At 43.5% G+C, this 22,847-nt stretch overlaps 1 protein-coding gene across 2 annotated transcripts in view; it reads left to right on the forward strand.

The window, feature by feature from the left end:
- The first annotated feature begins 7,427 nt into the window (after window positions 1-7,427).
- Window positions 7,428-22,847, forward strand: part of cpeb2 (cytoplasmic polyadenylation element binding protein 2) — a 109,813-nt gene continuing 94,393 nt past the window's right edge. The window contains exons 1-2 of one of the 2 annotated variants that reach the window (XM_033025707.1): window positions 7,428-8,950; window positions 10,741-11,019. In XM_033025707.1, coding sequence (XP_032881598.1) covers window positions 7,772-8,950; window positions 10,741-11,019 — 1,458 coding nt within the window. In that variant the 5' untranslated portion in view covers window positions 7,428-7,771. The remainder of the gene's footprint in view (window positions 8,951-10,740; window positions 11,020-22,847) is intronic. The other variant, XM_033025699.1, reaches the window with a different exon arrangement.

The following is a 22,847-nucleotide window of genomic DNA, read 5'->3' on the forward strand; positions in this document are numbered from 1 at the left end:
TGAACTCCTCACACTTGCCTCATCCCTCTCCCCACGTCTGCTGCTACTTGGTGACTTAAATATTCACATGGACTCCCCCACCTGCAAGCTCGCATCTGAATTCGCCTTTTTACTTGACAACTTCTCTCTCACTCAGCACGTCACCTTTCCCACCCATGACAAAGGTCACATCCTTGACCTGGTCTGCTCCACAAATCAACCGGTACTCGACCTCCATCCATGCCTCTTCCCCCTCTCTGATCATAAGCTTATACGGTTCACCATCCCTTCTCCGACACCTCGCCCCCGCTTCCTCCGAGAAATCACCTTCCGTAATCTAAAATCCATTGATCCCCTCCATCTCTCTGACCTCCTCTCCACTACTCTCCCCCTGGACTCAGCCCCCATCTCACCTGATGATCTCACAAACCATCTCAACTCCACCTTGTCTACCTCCCTTAACACTATGGCCCCCCTCAAAACAAGAACTGTAACTTTCAACACATCTTCACCCTGGTACACACCTGCACTTCATAAACTGAAACAGACTGGTCGCCGACTTGAACGACTCACAAAGAAATCATCTCTCACAGTCCACCTTGAAGCTTACAAACTCCACCTCACTGATTACAAAGATGCCCTCATTGCTGCAAAATCTGCCTACCTCTCCTCCATATTCACCGATCCCTGCCTAAACCACAGAACCCTCTTCTCCACAGTGGGCAACCTCCTCAAGCCTCGAGCAAACACTCTCCCTACCTCTACTCCGGATCTCTGCAACTCATTCCTCCACTTTTTCGCTGATAAAATCAGCACCATCTATCAATCTTTATCCCCTGTACCCGACTCCCCAGCATCTACTCCACCACCTACCAAGGCCCCTCCTTTCAACATCTCCACTGACCTCCTTACCCCTCCTCCACACTGCTTCCTCTCCCAGTTTGACCTGGTCACCCCTATTGAAATTTCCAAACTCATCAGCTCTTCCAAACCCACTACCTGCTCCCTCGACCCTCTCCCCACTCCCCTGCTGAAGTCCTGCCTCCCCGTTCTCTGCCCCTACCTCACTAATCTCTTCAACTCCTCATTGTCCCAAGAAATTGTCCCCTCCGCTTTCAAAACTGCTGCTGTCACACCAATCTTAAAGAAACCTGGTCTTGATCCCTCCTCTCTCATTAACTACCGCCCAATCTCAAACCTCCCCTTTCTTTCAAAAACCCTGGAGCGTATCGTTGCGTCGCAACTTCATTCCCACTTCCTTGCGTATAACCTACTTGAACCCCTCCAATCTGGCTTTCGCCCCCTCCATAGCACAGAAACTGCTCTCCTCAAAGTCCTCAACGACCTCCTCACCTCTGCTGACACTGGTTCCTTCAACATCCTCATCCTCCTCGACCTGAGCGCAGCCTTCGATACAGTGAACCATAACATCCTGCTCACCAGACTCAAAGACCTCGGCATTGAAGGCTCTGCACTCAGCTGGCTCCGTTCCTACCTTTCCAACAGATCCCACTTCATCTCTCTCCACAACCACACCTCTGCTACAGCCAGTCACTCAAGGCGTTCCCCAAGGCTCCGTACTCGGCCCCCTCCTCTTCATCATCTACATCCTCCCCCTTGGTCAGATACTCCGCCACTTCAACCTGGACATCCACTGTTACGCCGATGACACCCAGATCTACCTCGGCACCAAATCCCCCCACAACCCCCCCCTCTCCCATATCAACTCCTGTTTGTCAGCTATAAAAACCTGGATGCAACATAACTTCCTCAAACTCAACAGCGATAAGACAGAATTCCTCCTCATAGGCTCCAAAGCCACACTCAGCAAAATAAATAACCCCACTCTCACCATCGACGTCACCACTGTCTCCCCATCTCCCAAGACCCGCAACCTTGGCGTGATCTTTGATTCCACCCTCTCCCTTGAGCCTCACATCCGCCATGTCATTAAAACCTCCTTCTTTCATCTCCGCAACATCGCCAAACTCAGACCCTCTCTCACACCTCCCGCTGCTGAAAGACTCATCCATGCCTTCATCTCCTCCCGACTGGACTATTGCAACTACCTTCTCCTTGGTATCAGCTCCACCTACATCAACCAACTCCAACTGGTCCAGAACGCAGCCGCCCGACTCATCACCCACATCAAATCCTGGCATCACATCACTCCAGTCCTCAAACAACTTCACTGGCTTCCCATCTCCCACCGGATCAACTACAAAATCCTGATCCTCACCTACAAAGCCCTCCACCATCTGGCCCCCCCATATCTCACTGACCTCCTCTCCCCCTACCAACCCTCACGGTCCCTCAGATCCATATCAGCCGGTCTCCTCTCCATCCACAAGTCCAACCTCCGCAGTTTTGGGGACAGAGCCTTCTCCAGGGCAGCTCCCAGGCTCTGGAACTCCCTCCCCCAACTGATCCGCAATTCCGTGTCCCTCACCATCTTCCAGTCCCGCCTCAAGACCCATCTCTTCACCTCTGCCTATCCTTAGCCCCACGTCCCCCTCCCTTTTCATCTGTGCATTAATTGCCTCATATTGTGTTTTGAATTGTATTCTGTCTTTACTTTGTGTACTAGTCATGTCTCTACTATTTATTTCATTCCCCTTACATGTTTTTCCTCTACCTGCTAAATTTTTGTAAGGTGTCCTTGAGACTCTTGAAAGGCGCCCATTAATAAAATTTATTATTATTATTATTATTAAGATCACTTGTATATTATGAAGGGAATTGAGAATAAAATTGTACAAATTTTTTTTTTTTAATCCTTTTAGAAATATTTCACAATGAAGACATGAATTAACATATTCAGGGTCCTTGCAATATTAATTTCTAAAATGTGCAAATAATAGCAAACCTATTATCATCTTTCTTCCATTAGGAGTAACTCAACGGGTCAGGCGGCGACTCCGGGGAACATGGATGTTTTGGGCAGGGACCCATCTTCAGATTGATTGTGGTGGGGGGGGGGAGTTTAAGTGCATCTGAATGCCTTGGAATTCAAAAATATTCTAAAACATTCAAACCATATTACATATCAAACAATGGTAACATTTAAACATATTGGCAAACAATGAAAACTCTCTTTAACCAAATGCATGAAAGAGCAAGGTTATGTTCATCTTTACTAGCAGTCAAGTGTAACCTATTGCAAGTTCAGCTGGTAGGTTCCACAAGAGAAGTGTTGGTGAATTGCAGCAGGATCACGCTCCAAATACTGGAGCTCCATGAGGACCTAATGTTGGAGTGCAATCAGGAAATCACAGGCTAAAAGTGACCCGCAAATCTGCGACTTCTGCATTTGGCTTGGAATGCAGAACCTGCAGATAATTATATTGTGAATTGCTGGCAGTTCTGCACTGGGAAATACAATCGATCCACAAGTTCCAGTCTTTCGTATTTTATGCATCATAAAGAAACATGCACCTCGTCATTATATCATGAATTAATATTATATAAATAAAAAATTAAAGGTTCAACATTTAGTAGGCAGACACAAAATGCTGGAGTAACTCAGCGGGTGAGGCAGCATCTCTGGAGAGAAGGAATGGGCGACGTTTCGGGATGAAATCCTTCTTCAGACTCTGAACCTTCAACATTTAGCATATATTCGACTGAACAAAGAATGTTACACCATAATCCGTTCAAACCTCAACCAGACCACCCATAAGTTTATGTTTCTCTAAAGGAGGCTCAAGAAATCAAAAAGTGGAAACATTTTGTCTCCTACTAAACCACAGAAATTCAGGGTTACAAACCATCATCCAATCTCCTCATGTCATTTGAGCAAAACTGAGTGGAGAACAGCAGAAAATGTTTTATTTTTAGTTTCATTGCAAGTACATTGCTATTTATAACATAGATTCCAATATTTATTTCCAACCACGGATGTCAAGTTAATAACCTATAATTCCCTTAAGTACATTTTCCTTTCTTCACTCATCTGGTACTATCCCTGTAATTAGTGAGCGTTAAAAAATGTCCTCCCCTTAATTCCCTTAAGTCCTCTAGGTTGTGTCACATCTGGTCTGTTACATTGCACAAAATGAAGAACTCCATCATTTTAAGTAGATTACTACCTTCCCCCATGCAGCTTTCTCTTCCCTGAATGCACTTGTCATGGCAAAGGCAACAAATCCAGCCGATTGTTTATTTTCCAGAGAACGCTAAAGGAACAGGAAGCAAGTCACTCATTTTTGAGAGGCGAAGGGACGACTCTGTATCCATTAGCGCCAACTGGAAGTCTTTCACGAATGCATCCTCCAAGCCAGCTGTCATGCTGAGCACAGACAATGTTATAGCTGCCAATGCCATACAGTAATTATCAGGTGCATTTTGAAACATAGTTGTCATGGTAAATCAACATTTAAAGAATATCAAATAGTCATAGATCTCTGATCAAGGCCTTGCGCAATAGATTTGAAAGCATCACATATATTCACTAGCCTCTAAAAACTTTGGTAATTGCTCTTATGCTACACGTTACATTAGGGAATTGGCATAGTAGTGCTGTGGTTAAATCACTGGACTAGCAGCCAAAGCTCTGGACTGTTGGTCGAGGGACACGAGTTTGAATCTTATCGGAGTTAAAGAACAATTAAATTAATCTGGTTAGTTAAAACGGTTTTCAGAAATGGTAAACAAGATACCACCAGATTCAAACTGATCTAGTTCACTAATGCTCTTCTGGGAATGACATCTGCCATTCGAGTCTTGACTCTGCTTTGTGAGACTAGATTCAGCAATGAATTTGACTCTTTGCAATTTCCTTGGCAAAGAGAAAATTTAGGATGACTAATAAATGCTGACATTGTGAGTGATATCCATATAATGTGAATAAATAAATATGGTGATTACTTCAATTGAAGAAAGGCAAGTTCAAGAGTATGCTACGGGAGTGATACGAGCCTGCCATTCACCCTTTCAACTGCATGACTGTTGATGTCCGTATGTGGCAGCCTGAACAGTGCAGCTCTCTGTAGAATGTTTGAATGTTTGCAATTGTAGGATTGGCCCTGCAGCATGGATCAAGAACAAGCTAACCACATCAGACCATCAGTCCTCCATCTTAGATAGTCACAAAAAGCTGGAGTAACTCAGCGGGACAGGCAGCATCTCTGGAGAGAAGGAATGGATGACCCATTTTTTGGGTCGAGACCCTTCTTCAGACTAGGGGAAGGTGGGTCTCGACCCGAAGCGTCACCCATTCCTTTTCTCCAGAGATGCTGCTTGTCCCACTGAGTTACTCCAGCTTTTTGTACCTATCTAAGATGGAGGACTGATGGTCAAATGCTTGTTTTTGATCCATGCTGCAGGGTCAAGACTCAAATGGCTGAGTAACTCCAGCTTTTTATGTCTATCTTCGGTTTAAACCAACATCTGCAGTTTCTTCCTCCAGTCCTCCATCTTGCATAACTTTCCTGTTTTGAAATGGAGTAGCAACGGAGGGCTCATCAAGGTGCCATAGTCAAAAAGGAATTTAATTCACGCCATCATTATTTCGCATATGTATTGGTTTAAAAAAATGTTAATTGGCACTGCATTATCATACTTGCTTGATGACTACCTTAATTTTAAATTGGTTTTGCTGCTGTGTAAAAATTTCATAAGTTAAAGTAAAATTGTAATTTAAATGTGTAAAGGTTTGCCAGTTGTAATATTTTCCAAAATTGTCACTTTAACTTTGGTTTTCATGTTCATAAGTGATAGAACCAGGATTAGGCCATTCAGCCCATCAAGTCTACTCTGCCATTCGCTCATGGCTGATCTATCTCTCCCTTCCAACCACATTCTCCTGCCTTCTCACCATAACCCCTGCCACCCACATTAATCAAGAATATATCTATTTCTGCCTTTAAACTATCCATTTACTTGGCCTCTACAGCCTTCTGTGGCAATGACTTCCAAAATGCACCACCCTCGGACTAAACAAATTCCTCCTCATCTCCTTCCGAAAGGAACAGCCTACGCCCTACTCCGACGGATCTTCTGCTGTTGCTCACAGGTATCGCACCCGCCAAGCTTCGCAGAGAGTACTTCACTCACAGGCTGGTGTGCAAGACGCCAAACATTCTTTGCACCACCTCGCCCAGGACTCCCTGCAAAGAGTGGTTCACCTTGAACCGGCTCCATAGAGGAGTGTACTGGGATCGGCCGGTTCAACGCCAACATGCATAGCTGGGGGCTACGTTCATCAGCAGCATGCGTGTGTGGAGCAGACCAGCAAACAGCGCAGCACGTCATTTTCGACTGCACTGTCTTCCGCCCCCCTGGTGGAGGGGTAGACCTCACAGCCCTCGACAACAGCACATTGATCTCCCCAGCATCTAAAACCTTCCTTTTACCCTCCCACTCACCAGCTCATCTCCTTCATCACCTCCCTCACCAACGATTCCTCTTCATAGCCCCTCCTCCAACTCTTTTCCTTCTTGCCACTTGTTCCCCTTCCTGACAGCTCCCCCACTCCCTCCTTCCCCATCTCAACCACGACCCTTCCCCATCCCTCACTGCTAGTCCCATTTTCCCCTCTCTTGAAAGGATCTCCTTCTCCCCAGCCCCCCACCCCACCTGAGAATGTGGTAAAGGCAGGTACGTTCATAATATTTAAAAAGTATTGAGACATAACCCCGAATCATCAATGCATAGTTGGCCACATGTAATGATGGAACATTGAATTAATGGTGGTTAATGAGCCAGTCCTTTCTTCCTCCTCATCTCTCCCCCGCACCATTCATCCTCAACCCTCATTTCCTCACTATACGCCATCCTGCCCACATCACCTCTGTCCCCTATGTCCCCTACATCACCTCTATCCCCTACATCACCTCTATCCCCTACATCGCCTCTATCCCCTACATCACCTCTATCCCCTACATCACCTCTATCCCCTACATCGCCTCTATCCCCTACATCACCTCTATCCCCTACATCACCTCTATCCCCCACATCACCTCTATCCCCTACATCACCTCTGTCCCCTACATCACCTCTATCCCCTACATCACCTCTATCCCCTACATCACCTCTATCCCCTACATACTCCCCACCCCACCCCTTCTCCCCATTCCATAACCTCCTTCTCCCACCCAGTACTTTCACCTTCCACTTCTTCACCCCACATCCTCCTCGTTTATAACCAGCCCACCTCCCCTGCCCTTACCCCACCACTTCCCTCATCCCTGCCTTCACCTCCCCTGGACCAGCACACCTACAGTTAACCCCCTCCCCCTCCCCATCATAATAATAATAATCCAGTTAAACCTCCTGCGTATTTGTTTTCCCACGGCGCGCGATTACGACGCAACCCCGCACGTGCGGCTGACGTCAATGCAAATGAGGTGGGATGCGGGGGCATCTCGAACCAGCGACGCCGGGTGCGGGTCGGAACGCGCACGCGCCTCTGCCCCCTCCCTCCCTCCCTCCCCCCCGCCGGTTAGGTCGGGGAGCCTGGAAACAGGCAGCGGGCGGGGCGGGGGCGGGGCGGAGAGGGGTCGGCGAGCCGCTGCCTGGGCCACGGCCAGAGGTCGGGACCCGGCGCCATGCGCGGCTGCTGGCTGGCGGAGTGAGTGAGTGAAAGAAAGGGAACCAGTCAGTCAGGGGGACCCGCATCCATGGACATGAAACAGTCAACACACTATGACTATGGCCTCCTCCTTCCCCGGTGAGAAATAAACCGTTGCCCAGCCACTGCAGCCCGACCAGAGCCGCCATGACCCCCCCCTGCCGGTGTTGAGCGGCCCGGCCCGGGACAGCTGCACTGACAAAACACTCAGCAACTTTAGAAATGGGCGACTTCGGCTTCGCCTTGTTCCAGCCGGCGGGGGGCGGGGGCGGTGTTGGGGTTTACCGATGCACCAAGCCGGTGTTGGTGGCGGCAGCGGCGGCCACGTCGTGTTCATCAGCTTCCTCCGCCTCCTCCTCCTCCTCCCGGGCTGCTGCCGCCGCCGGCGCCGCCTCTGCCTCCGCCTCTTTGTTTTTCCCACCAGTCAGCCGGGCTCCACACACCAGCCCTATTATGCAGGATGATGACCTTCTGATACCGGACAGGACGATAGGCACCGCCATCAGTAGTAGCAGCAGTAACAGCAACGCCGCGTCGCTGGCTCCGGCTCCAGCTCCAGCCCTGAGTGCAGGCTCCGCCAGCCGCCCGGCATCCACATCCAGGAGCGATCGACGGCTGCAACAGCAGGACAAGATCTGTCCGGATCCCCTGACCAAACGGAGCCACCATCAGCCGGCTCCCATTCCTCAGCCGTCCCACCCCGGAGAGGAGCCGCCGCCCTGCCGCCAGGAGGAGGAGGAGGAAAGGACGGGAGACAGGGACGCGCTCGCCTCCACCGATGCCTGTGCTGCTGCCGCCGCTGTTGTGAACATCGCAGACCGCAGCCACCACCAGCCGCAACATCAGCCCCCGCCGTCGCACCGAGGGCAAGGTCTGATGGAGGCTACCAGTAACATGACGGCGGCCGGTGGCGGCGGAGGAGGAGGTGGTGGGATCGGGATGTTACCGGGGCTCGGCGCCGGTTTTCAGCAACAACAGCAGCTCCACCAGCAGCAGGATCCCGGGCCCGGCGGTAGCAACAGCAGCAATGGCTCCTCTCCGTCTCCAGTGGCTGCTCTGGCCGGTTTCGGCACCGCTTGGTCGCCAGCACCCGCTGCTCAGATGAGCACTTCGCCCGGCTCCGGTGGCGGCGTCAACGCTCCGGGACCTTGCCCGGTGCCCAGCCCCGCCGACGACAGCTTTTTCCACGGCATACCGTCCATCAACGGCACAGTGCTTTTCCAGAATTTTGCTGCCAACACGGCGGGTGTGGGCCACGGATACGGCGGTACCTATTCGCCTTTACCTCAGCAGCAGCAGAACCGACGGTCCCCTGTCGGCCTTCAGCATCATCACCACCACCCGCAGCACCAACACCAGGCTGCCTTCCCCCACCAGAGGAACACCTACAGCCACCACCAGGTAAAGGCCAATGGCGCCCAGGTCCCTGAGAAATGTTTGCGGGGCCAGTTCACGGGATCAATCCTTGCATCAATTTCTGTGTCTGACCCGACCACAGAAAGCTTCATTAAGTTTAATATGTGCGTCTGGTTGCGATTTTAGCATTTAAAGCTACACCTGTGTCCTCCCCTTGCCCGTGGCATGTGGATTGCGAGGTTGTGTTGCGGGGAATCTTGCAGTTTTCGGATGGGTTTTGTTTGCTGAAGGAGGTTGATCCATACCACCTTGAACGGATCCGGTCAAGATCCGCCTCTCCTTTACTTCGATCGCTATGACAGAGCTGTTGAGAAACCCGGGGGTTCACTGCTGTGCTCTGTTTTTGAATTATGCTGCTGAGCGTGAGCTGTCAACGCCTAGGGAAGATTAAGGAAAGAAAACAATACTTTTTTTTTCTCTGGCGTTCTGCAGCCGCACCTCAGCTGACGTTATTTAGTCTGTAAGAAAAGCGGTTTCGGGTTGTTGCTAAAGACGTATGCATAAGACTAATTGTTGGTTGCTGTTTAATAATAAGTATATTCGCATGAATTAGCGCTGTAAATCGCCAGCAAAGGGCTATGTTGTAGAAATATTTTTCTGCTGGCATAATGAGGTACATTTAGCGCTTCCCTACACGTACCCCGCCCTTCCTCCAGCCAAAATGGTTAATTTAACGTAGAACATGCGAATTTGCGAAGTGTTATTTAATTCCAAATTAGTTAGCTAAATGTCAGTTAAAATATCGGGCGGGGGGAGGGTGTGTGGTAAGAAATGGATGCAGTATTCGGTCTGATACTGCAGCTGTATTGGATGAATAGAAGTGTCATGATGCGGAGAGGAGTGGGGATGGAAAATTACTGTGCAGTTTATAGGTTATACAGAAGGTTTTCAGTTCTCTGCCGGTATTAAATAGCGAACAAGCTTCTTTGTCATTACTTAATTTCAAACCCTTGTTTTACATATCACTGAATGAACCACATCCTTAATTAAAACATAGTTTGGTTATCTGTTGCTGAATATATTTATGCTGCGTAACGTTTGTTGAACCCCAAATGGTACAATACTGAACATTTAAGTATTCAATGTCGACTATAGATATTAAAAAGTTTCATGCTGAGGGAAAGACCTAGACAAGGAAATTTGGAAAATATCTACCTTTTAACAGGCAGAAAATATACAACATGATTTAAATGACATCATAAATATTTAAATATTTAACTTTTTCATTCTATCTGAATATACTTCCATCCCATATTGTGGAAGATTGCTTTAGAAAACTTGAATGGCAGTTCATATTTTTCAACTGAATAGGTTGAATAAAAACATATAATCAGAGGATCAAATTTCTCAATGCATTAAAAAAAAATATTCACAGTAATATTAATACTGAACTGAGATTCTTTTTCAAAATTGTCAATAAAATGTTATTTTGCATTGTGTTTTTGTATACCACTCTTTTATCACCTAAATATGGCTATTTTTTTTTAAAGGAACTACAAGATTAATTATAACATTTTGAAATTAGCTGATCAGACATTGGTAAAGCAATTAGTAGTAAAATAAAGTAGAATGATAAATTCTTCAACATTTGATGGTTTTGATTTTTTTTTTTAAATTAAGGAATAGCTATTTCCAGTGTGCACAAATTAAGGGTTGGTATTTTCATCTTTGTACAAAGATGAACACAATTTGTTTTATGTTAATTCTCCTGCAATTAAACTCCTGTAATTGTCCAGTTGCTAAATGTATATATGTATTATGTTTAATATTATCAGCCAGTAATGAAACAGTCTCCATGGAACAGCCATCAGAGCAGTGGCTGGAGTGCAGGAGTCTCTTGGGGAGGCATGCAGACAAGGGATCACCGCAGAACAGGAGGTGTAGGAATGCCAACAACCATGAACCAAATCTCTCCACTGAAGAAACCTTTCTCCAGTAATATTATAGCACCACCCAAATTTCCTCGTTCAGCCCCAACACTGACACCAAAATCTTGGATTGAAGACAATGTTTTCAGGACGGACAACAATAGCAACACTCTGTTACCTTTACAGGTAAGAACAGAACATGCTGTTTTATTGGCAGGCAAATAGTCAAAAACAAAATATGCTCCTGGAACAGTAAGATTGATTAGAAACTTAAAATGAAATTATAATCATAATAGTGCTATAATTCTTTCCATGTGCCACAGTATGATATTTGAATATTTATACAATCTAAATTTTGGATGTTTTTCTTTATGGATTGTTCAATTCAACGTCATGAAGGAATGAAATATTTATAGATGGTAAATTATTATGTATAACGACTTCAGTGGGACATTGGTTCCAGGGTTCGGATGACATTTTTACTTTTTTTTTTGGCTCTGACTGGTATTGTTTTTAGGGAACGAGTTAAACCACCTTTAAGTAAAATATAATTAAATGTAAACATCAGCAAGTATTAAGCAATCAGCAAAAATGTGTCAGGACATTCGGACATGGTTGAGCGTAGATTTGTTTTGTTTAACTGATTTGAGGTAAGCACCGGGTTTTGCATCTACCATTACTTAAAAGTATACTGTGTTGAGATGAACAAATCTGTGATTCTGTCATGAGTACAAAAGCTTCATTTTGAAAGCTAATTTTGCACATCACAAATATTTGATCCGAAGGGAAAACTAGCAAAAAAATCAGCCTTTGGAAACAAAGTAATGTTGATCATTTTTTCTTGTTTATTTTGAATGATAGAGGTCATCTTTCGAGAAGGAGACCATTTGGGTTTTGCCTTTGAAGATGGTAATTTTTCTGGCTATAGCACAAAGCTTGTTCTAAAAAATTTCCAAGAATAAACATGCTGCAAGATATTAAATTTATATTGAGTGAATATGCATCTCAATGCCTGATTTATCATGCTTGTCACTCAGCAAATTCATTTTGGTTGTTAGCCATGGTTTGTAGTTTGCAAATTGATACTAATTCCTTCCATGTAGTTCACATTTGTCAGTGAATCAGATTCTAATAATTTTGAGATGCGAAGAATTAAATGGGTTCTATCTCATCTTTAAATGAATTGATGGTGGAAACATTCCATTTCAGGGGGACTAGTCTTGTAACAAAGTACTGGAGGAACTCAGCAGGTCAGACAGTATCTGTGGGGGGAATTATTCTGAAGGAAGGTCTCAACCCTAAACATGCCTGTCCATGTCCTGCACAAAAGCTGCCTGTCCCACTGAGTTACTTTAGCATTTGTTTTTTGCTCACGATTCCAGCGGTTTTTGGTGCCTCTGGACTATTTGTTGAATCAGGATTTGAAGATCACAATGTAGGTGATCTACATGCAGCGCCTGCAATCTATAGTTTAGAGGGTGGTATCTGGAGCAGTTGCTTACATAGGTGGATGGCTTCCAAATGAAGCCATTTCATAAAACATTTCACAATTTTAGCACAAGCATCAAAAGGGATCAGTTCCCCTCAAGTTTAAGTTCATAGGTTTAGGCTATTCGTACAGTAAGTGATGTGCATCCATTTAGAATCATGAAGTTTTTCTGTGATGTTTTGTATTGTATTAGGAATATACTGATGATTATTTTTTATAACCTCATTCAGTCATTATATTTAATGTATAAAAATTGGAGAATTAACTAAATAAACTCACTTTATGAAGATTGCATAGATCAATGATGTGCAATAGCCACCCCTTGGAAAAGTAATTTCATAGAATTTTCCCCCTGAAGCACGTTCTCAATCCTAATGACCTACCTAAGAAGGAGGATCACATAGAAAAATGTGGCTTGTTTTATCTGTTCTAGATTACCTTTTTTCCCCATTGAATTTACAAATTATTTCATCAATATGTAGGGTGGAGGGATGCTTCTGAGCCCTAAAATCAGAGTATCATTTTTTGTAGAACACAGATACATCCCCACTCTAAATTATACCATTGTTTTATTTTTTAAGCACATCATGATGACATTCTTCACAATTGCTCAGCCTCTCTCAAATTACTACATTCTTGAGAGCAACATTTGCTGTCCAATTTCACAAACAATCACTGCATTGTAATTGCTAAATCATTTATACAAAAAAGCTGCTTACTAAAACCAATCTTGTTACATTAATCTACACAAGAAAAAGACAGTTATTCTTCCTGTGACTGTAAATGCTATCCATTTTGTTTTGTGATCTGGCACGGCAGTTGTAGGAATGCTGGAAAATACTGGAAAGCACCATTTTACTCACTAGCCTCGTGTCTTAAAGTAGAATTGTGAATTAATGAACTGAAATATTTCCTGATTGATTTGCAGGAAAGGCTAAGTTGAGCTGTAAATGCAATCTATTCCATTCAGGTCCATCAAGTTTAGATTAAACATTCAACAATAATGTATGCTTTGGCTTTGTTTGCAAAGAAATAATGCTTAATTTATGGAGTAATTATCAAAATGAGCTTCCTTTCCTACTTATCATGTGTAACAAAGTAGTATAAACTAAAAGATCAGGAAATTCTTTAGATAGATATAAAAAGCTGGAGTAGATCAGCGGGACAGGCAACATCTCTGGAGCGAAGGAATGGGTGACGTTTCGGGTCGAGACCCTTCTTCAGCTCGGGAAATTCTATGTCCTGTTTTTGATTTGCAAATATAAAATTGCAGGCCAGATGGCATCAGATTTTGAGATGTGCTTCATTTTAGATATGGAGCAGATTCTTGCTGCTGTGATGGCAGGTGGCTATTTTCTTGCAGCTCTTTCTATTGTTAACAAGAAATCAAGAGACAATACGTATTATCCAAAAATCAAAGTAGCCAAACCTGACCAGCTAACTAGAGAAACAAACTTACTTTAAATAAAAACTTTCAACATCTTTTCCTCTCTGCATACTGACAACTACGTCATTCTAACCATGATTATGCATGATTTTGTATACAACTTTGACATTGAATATTTGAAGCTAGTTAATTTTACTTTTCACAAAAACAAGGATCAATAGGTTGAATTCTACCTTCTTTGAGTTTAATTACTTTAGAAATGGTGTAAGGCAGGGAACATCCGTAGCCTTATTTATACTTAGCGTGACCACTTTTTTACACTTCAGTTTGTTTAACGCTTTCATTAAATGCATTGATTATGTACCTATATAGCTTGCTTTAAATGCATCCTTGCCTTACACTATTTCTAAAATAAATCAACTTGCTTATGCTGCAATTATTCCTCCTATTCTATGTACTTACCTCTGAGTAAAAACCTGTACTGTGAAAAATGGTCCACAACTTTGCTTCAATTGCCTTTTGAGTTTTAAAAATTTGCCCACTCTTTCTCCGGAGGAGAAACCCTGCTCTCCTTTTGTACATCTTAGAATCCTCTGTGCTTCAATTAAGTCATCTTTTCCGCTGAACATCAACAGATACAGGTCTAGAAATGTCCAACCTTTACTCACACGATGACCCAAGCACTCCAGATAATAGTTTGATTAACTCTTGTAAACTACTTTTAAATAAGGAAACTGGTACTGTACACAGTGCTCCAGATGTGATCTCATAAATTTCCCTATATATCTGACCTAAAATGTCTTCACATTTTGTTCTATTTCCCTCAAAATGAACACGAGTTCAGAACATGCTGGTCCTGAACTCTGATCAGCTGTTCTTTAAATGACTCCCACATGTCAGATATGGACTTTCCCAATGACAGCTGCTCCCAATTTACCCTCCCTGTCCTGCCTGACAATGTTGTAATTTGCCTTGCCCCAATTCAAAATCCCCCTTCCAAGATCAAGACTTGTCCTTTTTACTATCTTAAAACTTGAGGAGTTGTGATTGCGGTTCCAAAAATGCTCTCCCACTGAAACATTAGTCACCTAGCCAGGCTTGTTTCACAAAACAAAGTCCAGTGTGGTCTTTTCCCCAATTGGCCTATCCATATACTGTTCCAAGAAACTGTTTTGGGCACACTTGACAAATTCTACCCCATCTGAGAGGGGACCTTATTATCAAGTTGCAGAATAGTGAAAGGCTTGGATGGAGTGGATGTGGCGAGGATGTTTCCACTAGTGGGAGAATCTAGGACTAGAGGTCATAGCCTCAGAATTAAAAGATGTTCTTTTAGGAAGAAGATGAGGAGGAATTTCTTTAGCAGAGGGTGGTAAACCTGTGGAATTCTTTGCCACAGAAGGCTGTGGTGGCAATATTTAAGGCAGAGATAGATAGATTCTTGATTAGGACGGGTGTCAGAGGTTATGGGTAGAAGGCAGGAGAATGGGTTAGGAGGGAGAGATAGATCAGCCATGATTGAATGGCGGAGTAGACTTGATCGGCCAAATGGCCTAATTCTGCTCCAATCACGTATGATCTTATGATCCAATCCTCCTGCACTAAGGAAGTCCTTATTAATATTGGGAAAACTAAAGTTACTCACAGCTTTTGCATGTTTCCATAATCTGCCCATATATATGTTCCTCTATTACCTGTTGGCTATTGGGAAGCCTTTAGTATAATCCCATCAGAATGATTGCACTTTTCTTATTTCTGAGCTCTAACCATGTTGCCTTAGTGGATGAATCCACCAGTACATCCTTTGAGTGTAGCTATGACATTCTCCCTGATTAGTAATGCAACTCTTCCACCTCTTTTACCTCCATCAAAAACCTGAAACATTGAGCTACTTGTCCTGTCCCTCACACAACTAAGTCTTTGTGATGGTCACAATATTGTAGTTCTATGCACTGATCAAAACTGTAAATGTATCCACTTTACTCTAGTTTAAACCATCTCAAGTAGCACTCAAGATTTATATCCTTCCAGTGTAGGTCCCACCTGCCCTACATGAGAGACCAATGATCCATATATTTGAAGACCTCTGCATCAGCTGCTTGGCCACATTTTGAATTGAACTGTCATTCTGCTTCTTGCCTCAGTCGCTCATGGCAGAGGTGGAAATCCTAAGATTACAGCCCTGGAAGTCCAGTGTTTTTTAACCTATTACCTAAATACCTACATTTTCTTTGTGGGGCTCATCTCCCTTCCTACTTATGTCATTGGTACCAATATGGGCCATGACATCTGGCTGTTCATCTTCCCCTCTCAATGTCGTATGCCTGCTCAGAGACATCCTTGCTTGTAGCCATAGAAACACCCATTTTCTACCGAAGATAGACACAAAGTGCTGGAGCAACACAGTGGGTCAGGTACAGTTGTCAGAATACATAACTGCTCCTTGATTCTTCCCACTTCTGACAGGAGGAGCATACCACTCCACTGACTGCCATCCCTGTCCCCTCAAATGACACTTAGAAATAATGGATTCAAGAAGTAAACCTTAAACATCTTGCCTTGTTTCTGCTCACCATCTTTATTGAAGCCCAGTATTCACCAAGACCAGCAACATTTTCTCACTAAAATGGACATTTTATCTTTTTCCTTGTATTCCCACTGTATTCCATTCATCTGATCTTGCAGAAAATGTAACAACTATAACTTGGGTGCCATCGTTTGTATACATTGGAAAAAACCTGAAACACACTAGTCATTACATCCTGTCACCAGAAAGAAAAAAAATTGCACATGCAACTGTTTCCTGTTAGCCAGCCAGTCGTTTATTTATACCAATTTGATACATCCTATATCACAAGTGTTTATTTTTGGTAACAACTTTTGCATCACCTTATCAAATGCTCTCTAGAAATCTTAAATCTAATTCATAATGGTTTAGGTTTCTTCTTCACAGAGCTCCAGTAAATTGACCCTTTCACAAAACTGCCTGATTACTGTAAAATTATCATAACTTTAATAATTGTTTATTAATCATTTTTCCTTATAGTTAAGTTAACTGGTTTACCTACTTTCGCTTTTTGAATAAATAATTCTATTTGTTATTTTTCAATTTAATGGAACCTTCCCTGCATTTAGAGAATTTGGAAAGATTAAAAATAACACAGCACCAGTTTCACTAGTCACATTTTAAGAATCTCGGATGAGGTCCTCCAGGATCTGGAGACCTGTCAGACTGCAGCTCCAAAAAATGTGCTCAGTTCTACTTACCTGATGATTGTCATGTTCTTGAGATCCTCCTATTTCCTTATGTATTGCTATTTCTGGAATGTGCTTGTTTTCTCCAGTGAAAAACTGATATAAAATATGTTTAAATCATCAGTTATCATTTTTAGTTATAATTGATAATATATAGCTCAACACGCTCCTCTCAAGGATAGAAGTCTCAGCAATCATTCTGCATCAGAATATAATCTGTTTTTTTATAGACATAATTTTAAGGAAGGCATTGATACATATTTAAATTGAAAAGCAAATATCCTGAATCGTCAAACCAGCTACCATTATATTCTCCTGATGCTCAATTGCGGGAACAAAATACTGGTTCTACGACTCTTCCTGCAAAGAAAAATATACCATATGTGAGCAGTAATACAATTGCTTTCATAATTAATTCAATTGTTGCTGGTGCCATGACTCACAGCGACACAAATTTTAACATTGCATTTGTTACGATCCAATTTAGGAATTGTTTTTTATATATTTAATTCAATCTTGGAAAGTCTACATTAGAGCTTCCTCCAAGAGGTAGAACAATGGCCTGACATTTGTCATTGTATTAACAAAGTGATGTAATTAAATTTGAATGGTATGAACAAACAAAATAGATTTTATTGCCAGTGTTGTTGAAACTTTCTTATCCTGTTGTCTCTATGACCACCATTTTTGTGTAGCAAGCTGTCGTGACGTAATGGCTGTGGGGTAATGTGTAATAAGTAATATGATAATTTTACATAGCTGTAAAATTTATTTATTCTCTATGATATTTGATAGATGGTTACACTTTGTTTTTCAAAACTGAGCAAATGGAGAGAAGAAAAGGTTAGAAATTAGTAACCAACAACAGATTGTTGGAGTTTGGGTATGTAATTTTGTTTAGATTACAGTTCATCGTATTGATTGAAATGTTTATATATTGGATCAACAATGGAATTATGTGGTCATACAGAGAAACATTCTTGTTGATAGGTTCTAAAATATTAAATTGCAGAAAACAAAGACAACACCTCATGTTAAAGTGTCAGATTTCAGCTATTTATTTGCCTATTCAATCCATGACCCTGTTCCGTAACACGTTCTGTGGGAAATATGACCAGCTTTTACAATATCATGGTTCATCATTATTTCATTCTACTTCCCAATGTCCTGCAATGAGCCTTGGGTGCCAAATCCCTGCTTGGACGAATCAATAGTTTCCCATCACAGCTTAGCCACAGGTCAGGGAAAAAGAATCATACAACCTCCTGATTTGCACCATCTTCAGCAGTGGACCTCTTCTCTCAAAGGGAATAGTTTTTTTTTTTTGATGGAATGACTCAGCAGTTCTAGGCATCTGCTTCCAAGTGGAAATCTAACAAAGAATCTCATAAAATAAAAATTATTGCCACTGCAACCAATTGCAAACCAGAAACGGAAGTATCCCAGAGAAAGTGTAATTGAATGACGTTTTGTATTTGTGTGTCATTCTGGATGACAATTCTACATGAAGAAACAGTAAATGAGAAAAATGTTCAAAAAATTGTGAATTCTGCATTTTGTTTATATATTCATGCTCTTCAAGCCTCGTACAGTGTCTAATGTTTTTTGCATTGTTTAAGTAAAAACAAACTGCGGCTTTTTAATATTGCAGTCCGTTTTTTGGACCTATTTAAAATTTCTCAACTTACTATATATTTTATAGATGTAGAATTATAGTTTATTAATGTAATTTCTGGTTGATATTCAGGATTAGTTTAACAAATATCAATGAAATTACTGGAAACAAGCTGCATCTTCTCTGGTCCCTCTCTGTATTCAGGCTACATTACCAGAAATGTATGTTTATGGAATCAGTACCAAAAGGGGTCATTATAGGATTCTATATATGAGATGCAATACTGACAGCAGTAGAATGCCAGGAACATAGTGTGAATTCAAAAATGATTTGCTTCGTTTGGCGTGAAAATACTTCCAAGGAAGGTTGGTTTCGGGGAGCTGGGGTATCTGCTGCTTATGAAGGAAGCTGCTGTTTTCCTTCCTCTCATTCTTAGTTACACAGCTCGCCCCAGCCCACAGATTTCTGAGATGAAAAGTCAGCAGTGATCACTGGCTTTTGAAGTTGACGAGGCAAAAAAGTGGAGTAGCACTTTACATTACATCCAATAAAAGATGAGAGAGACTGGAGGATCCAGTGGTTTGTCAACACGTGGAGTGGGTACTGTCAGTTCTTAGCAATGGCCTGCACGTCCTGTTTAGCCCCGAGCCCCACATTCTCAATGCCGAGCGTCTGCACCACACACCACAGTCCTAACCAGCATTTTTTCAACACTGAGCAGGGAATGATTAATTGCTGCAAGAGAGCCAATGAACGGTGGGTGTTCCAATGAGGTTTCAGGCGTTGCACCATTCAGCGCATGGCAACTAATTTGTGATGTGCAGTATAGTTATAGTCCACATTGAGTGGGCACAACAATCATGTTTTAGAGAGTACTATACTTGCATTTACAAACAAATAATGAGGGTACCAACATTTCAGCCAAATAATTACTTATCACTAATTAAGATTCTCCAGAAGGCATTGCTCCTCTCTAATGGCAATTTGGTTTTGCTGCTTTCAGATGTATTAATACATTTACATTTGTGGCAAAGTTTGCAGATGATGCGAAGATAGGTGGAGGGGCAAGTAGTGTAGAGAAAGCAGGGACTCTGCAGAAGGACTTGAACTGGTTGGGAGAGTGGGCAGAGAAGTGGCTGATGGAATATATTGTGTAGCAAAGTGTGGTGTCATGCATTTTGGTAGTAGAAATAAAGGCGTAGACTCTTTTCTAAATTGGAGGTGCAAAGGGACTTGGGAGTGCTGGTGCAGGATTCCCAAAATGTTAATCTGCAAGTCGAATCGGTAGTAAAGAAAGCGAACTCAATGCTATTTCAAGAGGGCTTGTATACAAAAAAAAGGGATGTAATGTTGAGGCTCTATAAGGTGCTGGTATGGCTGCATTTGAAATATTGTGAGCAATTTTGGGCACCATATCTGAGGAAGACTGTGCTGGCTATGGAGAGGGTCCAGAGGAGGTTTATAAGAATGACCCCAGGAATGAGTAGGTTAACCTATGATGATTGTTTGTCGGCACTGGGCCTGTACTTGCTGGAATTTAGAAGAATGAGGGGAGACCTCATTGAAACATACAGAATAGGATAAAGTAGATGTGGAGAGGATGTTTCCACTAGTGGGAGAGTCTAGGACTAGAGGACATAGCCTCAGAATCAAAGGAAGGGGATGAGGAGAAATGTCTTTAGTCAGAGGGTGGTAAATTTGTGGAATTCAGTGCCACAGAAGTCTGTAGCGGCCAAATCAGTTGATATTTTTAAGGCAGAGATAGATTCTTGATTAGTACAGGTGCCGGAGGTTATGGGGAGACGACAGGGGAATGGGGTTAGGAGGGAAGAGATAGATCAACCATGATTGAATGGCGGAGTAGACTTGATGGGCCGAATTGCCTATTCCACTCCTATTCCTTATGACCTGATGATTTACAAGTCATTGATCAGCACTGTAAATGAATGAAATGTAGATTAACAAATGAAAAAAATAGATAAATGGGCAATAATTTAATGAAAATATAGCCTTTAATTTAAGTACAGGTGCACAACCTTTTATCCGAAATTCCAAATAACGAAAAGCTCCGAATAGCGGACATTTTTTCGGTCCTTGAAGAAAGGTCCTTGAAGACGTTCACCGAGGGCGGCCCGCAGAGGTGACAGCGGAACCTCCGGTCGGTCCTCGAAGAAAGGGGAACTAAATCCCCATTCATAAAAGAGAAGGTGAGGGTATATTGCGCGGGAGGGTTAATAATTGACAATCTGCTGCTGCCTGCCCGCTGAGTTAAAAAGTTCCCACGGTAGACTCACGATACACAGTGTATCGTGAGTCTTGCGTGGGAACTTTTTAACTCAGTGGGCAGGCAGCAGCAGATTGTCGCTCCCTTCAGTTTCACCCCACCCACACCCCTCTGCTTCCCGGCCATGTGTGTGACCCCTTCCCTCCCCTCTCCAGCTCCCCGCCCATTGCACCGGCGCGGGGGCTTTGCACTGTCTTCAGGTCGGCGATGCCAGCAGGTCAGTGCCAGTCACCGGAGACGTCAGGACCAACGGGACACCGACCCCCAGGCCCACTGCAAGCACGGAGATCCCAGAGACCCACAGCCAGCAGCAGCCCAGCCCCGTTCCAACTCCAGAGGAAAACTGCAAACTGGCCGGGGACGTCAGGACCACCAGAAGCCGCTCCCCGATGGGCCGCTACGGCGACAAGTGGCAGTTCGCCCACAGCCCGAGCTGCGCCCCCTCAACGGGACACCGACCCCCCGGCCCACTGCAAGCATGGAGATCCCAGATCGGCAACTCCAGCCTAACCCCGCTCCAACTCCAGAGGAACACGCTCCCCGTAGGGGCAGAAGCTGATGGTGTGCAAGGTACGTCTTGTTCTTGGGGTGGCGCAGCTCGGGCTGTGGGCGAACTGCCACTTGTCGCCGTAGCAGCCCTTCGGGGAGCGGATTCCTCTGGAGTTGGAGGGGGAGGGGGGTATTGTGCTGTTTGATCACCCCCTGCTATCCCAAGGACAGGGAGACACAGCGGCTTTTGAGAATGGTGGGCAATCACTTCCAAAGTTCTGCCCACACAGTCAGTACACCTCTCCTACACTTGTCTCCCGCACTAAGATCATCTCGCAGAGAATGATCCCAGCCTAACCCTCCCTATTCTCTCCTATTCTGCAAGAAAAAAACTACACTGAAGACTCAAACTCGCGATCGAGTAACAGCCGGGATCGAGGCGCAAACTCGCGACCTTGTGGATATGAGCCGAGCACTCTACCACTGAGCCAGCCGTTAAAATCTACGCTAAAAATCTTCCATTCCAAAAGCCGAAAAATTCCGAATTACGAAAAGTGTCTGGTCCCAAGGCTTTCGGATAAAAGGTTGTGCACCTGTATAGTGCCTCTTGCTCTTTCTAAGTACAAATATTACTATTCTATCTTTTGTTATTTGTGGTTCATGGTACTGTCTATTATGAAATATGTAAAAATTAACCAGCATCTTTGAAAGCCCACTTTGTGACTAAATTGTTTGATTTTACTTGTAATTATATTTGTGTGCAAATGTGGAAATGAGGTGTGTAATTTGGAAGGATATACTCTGAAATGCTGAAGGTTTGTTAACTTTAGGCAGAAGCTTAGGGGCTCATGTACATTGCTACTGCTAGGCAAGGCATTGGATGGGTTTTTTAAAGTTTGATTTCATAATTAGGCCTTCAAATGCAAGAGTGAAGAAGTAACAATTATTCAAAGATTGGTTAAGCCACAGAGTTTGCATTATGAATCATATTGTCCAGTATTCTCTGAATCCACACAAGGATGTACGAATGGAAGTGTGGCTAATAATAATAATAATATCTTTTATTGTCATTGCACATAAGTGCAACGAGATTTGGGTTTGCAGCTTCCATCCGATGTCATACTTAAATAACTAATAAAATTTAGATTTAGATACCCCGAGAAACATGGTTTGTAAAAATAACATTACAACAGTAAAACAGTTCAAACAGACTAAAGTGCAGATGTGCCTGTGTGACATGACCATCTGAGGGAGACAGTCTATGGGGGGTGGGGGGCACTAAGCAGGTCCGGTTCAGAGTCACTATAGCTCTGGGAATGAAGCTGGAGGTTCGGGCGAAGAAGGCCTTGTAACGTCTGCCAGAGGGAAGTAGTTCGAACAGTCCATTACAAGGGTGTGAGGAGTCTTTATGGATGCTGATGGCCTTCCTGAGGCACTGTGTGTGGTAGATCCCATCCAAGGCTGGTAGCGGTGTCCCAATGATCTTCTGCATTCT

This window comes from Amblyraja radiata, chromosome 1 (genome assembly GCF_010909765.2).
Source record: "Amblyraja radiata isolate CabotCenter1 chromosome 1, sAmbRad1.1.pri, whole genome shotgun sequence".
Lineage (NCBI taxonomy): Eukaryota > Metazoa > Chordata > Chondrichthyes > Rajiformes > Rajidae > Amblyraja > Amblyraja radiata.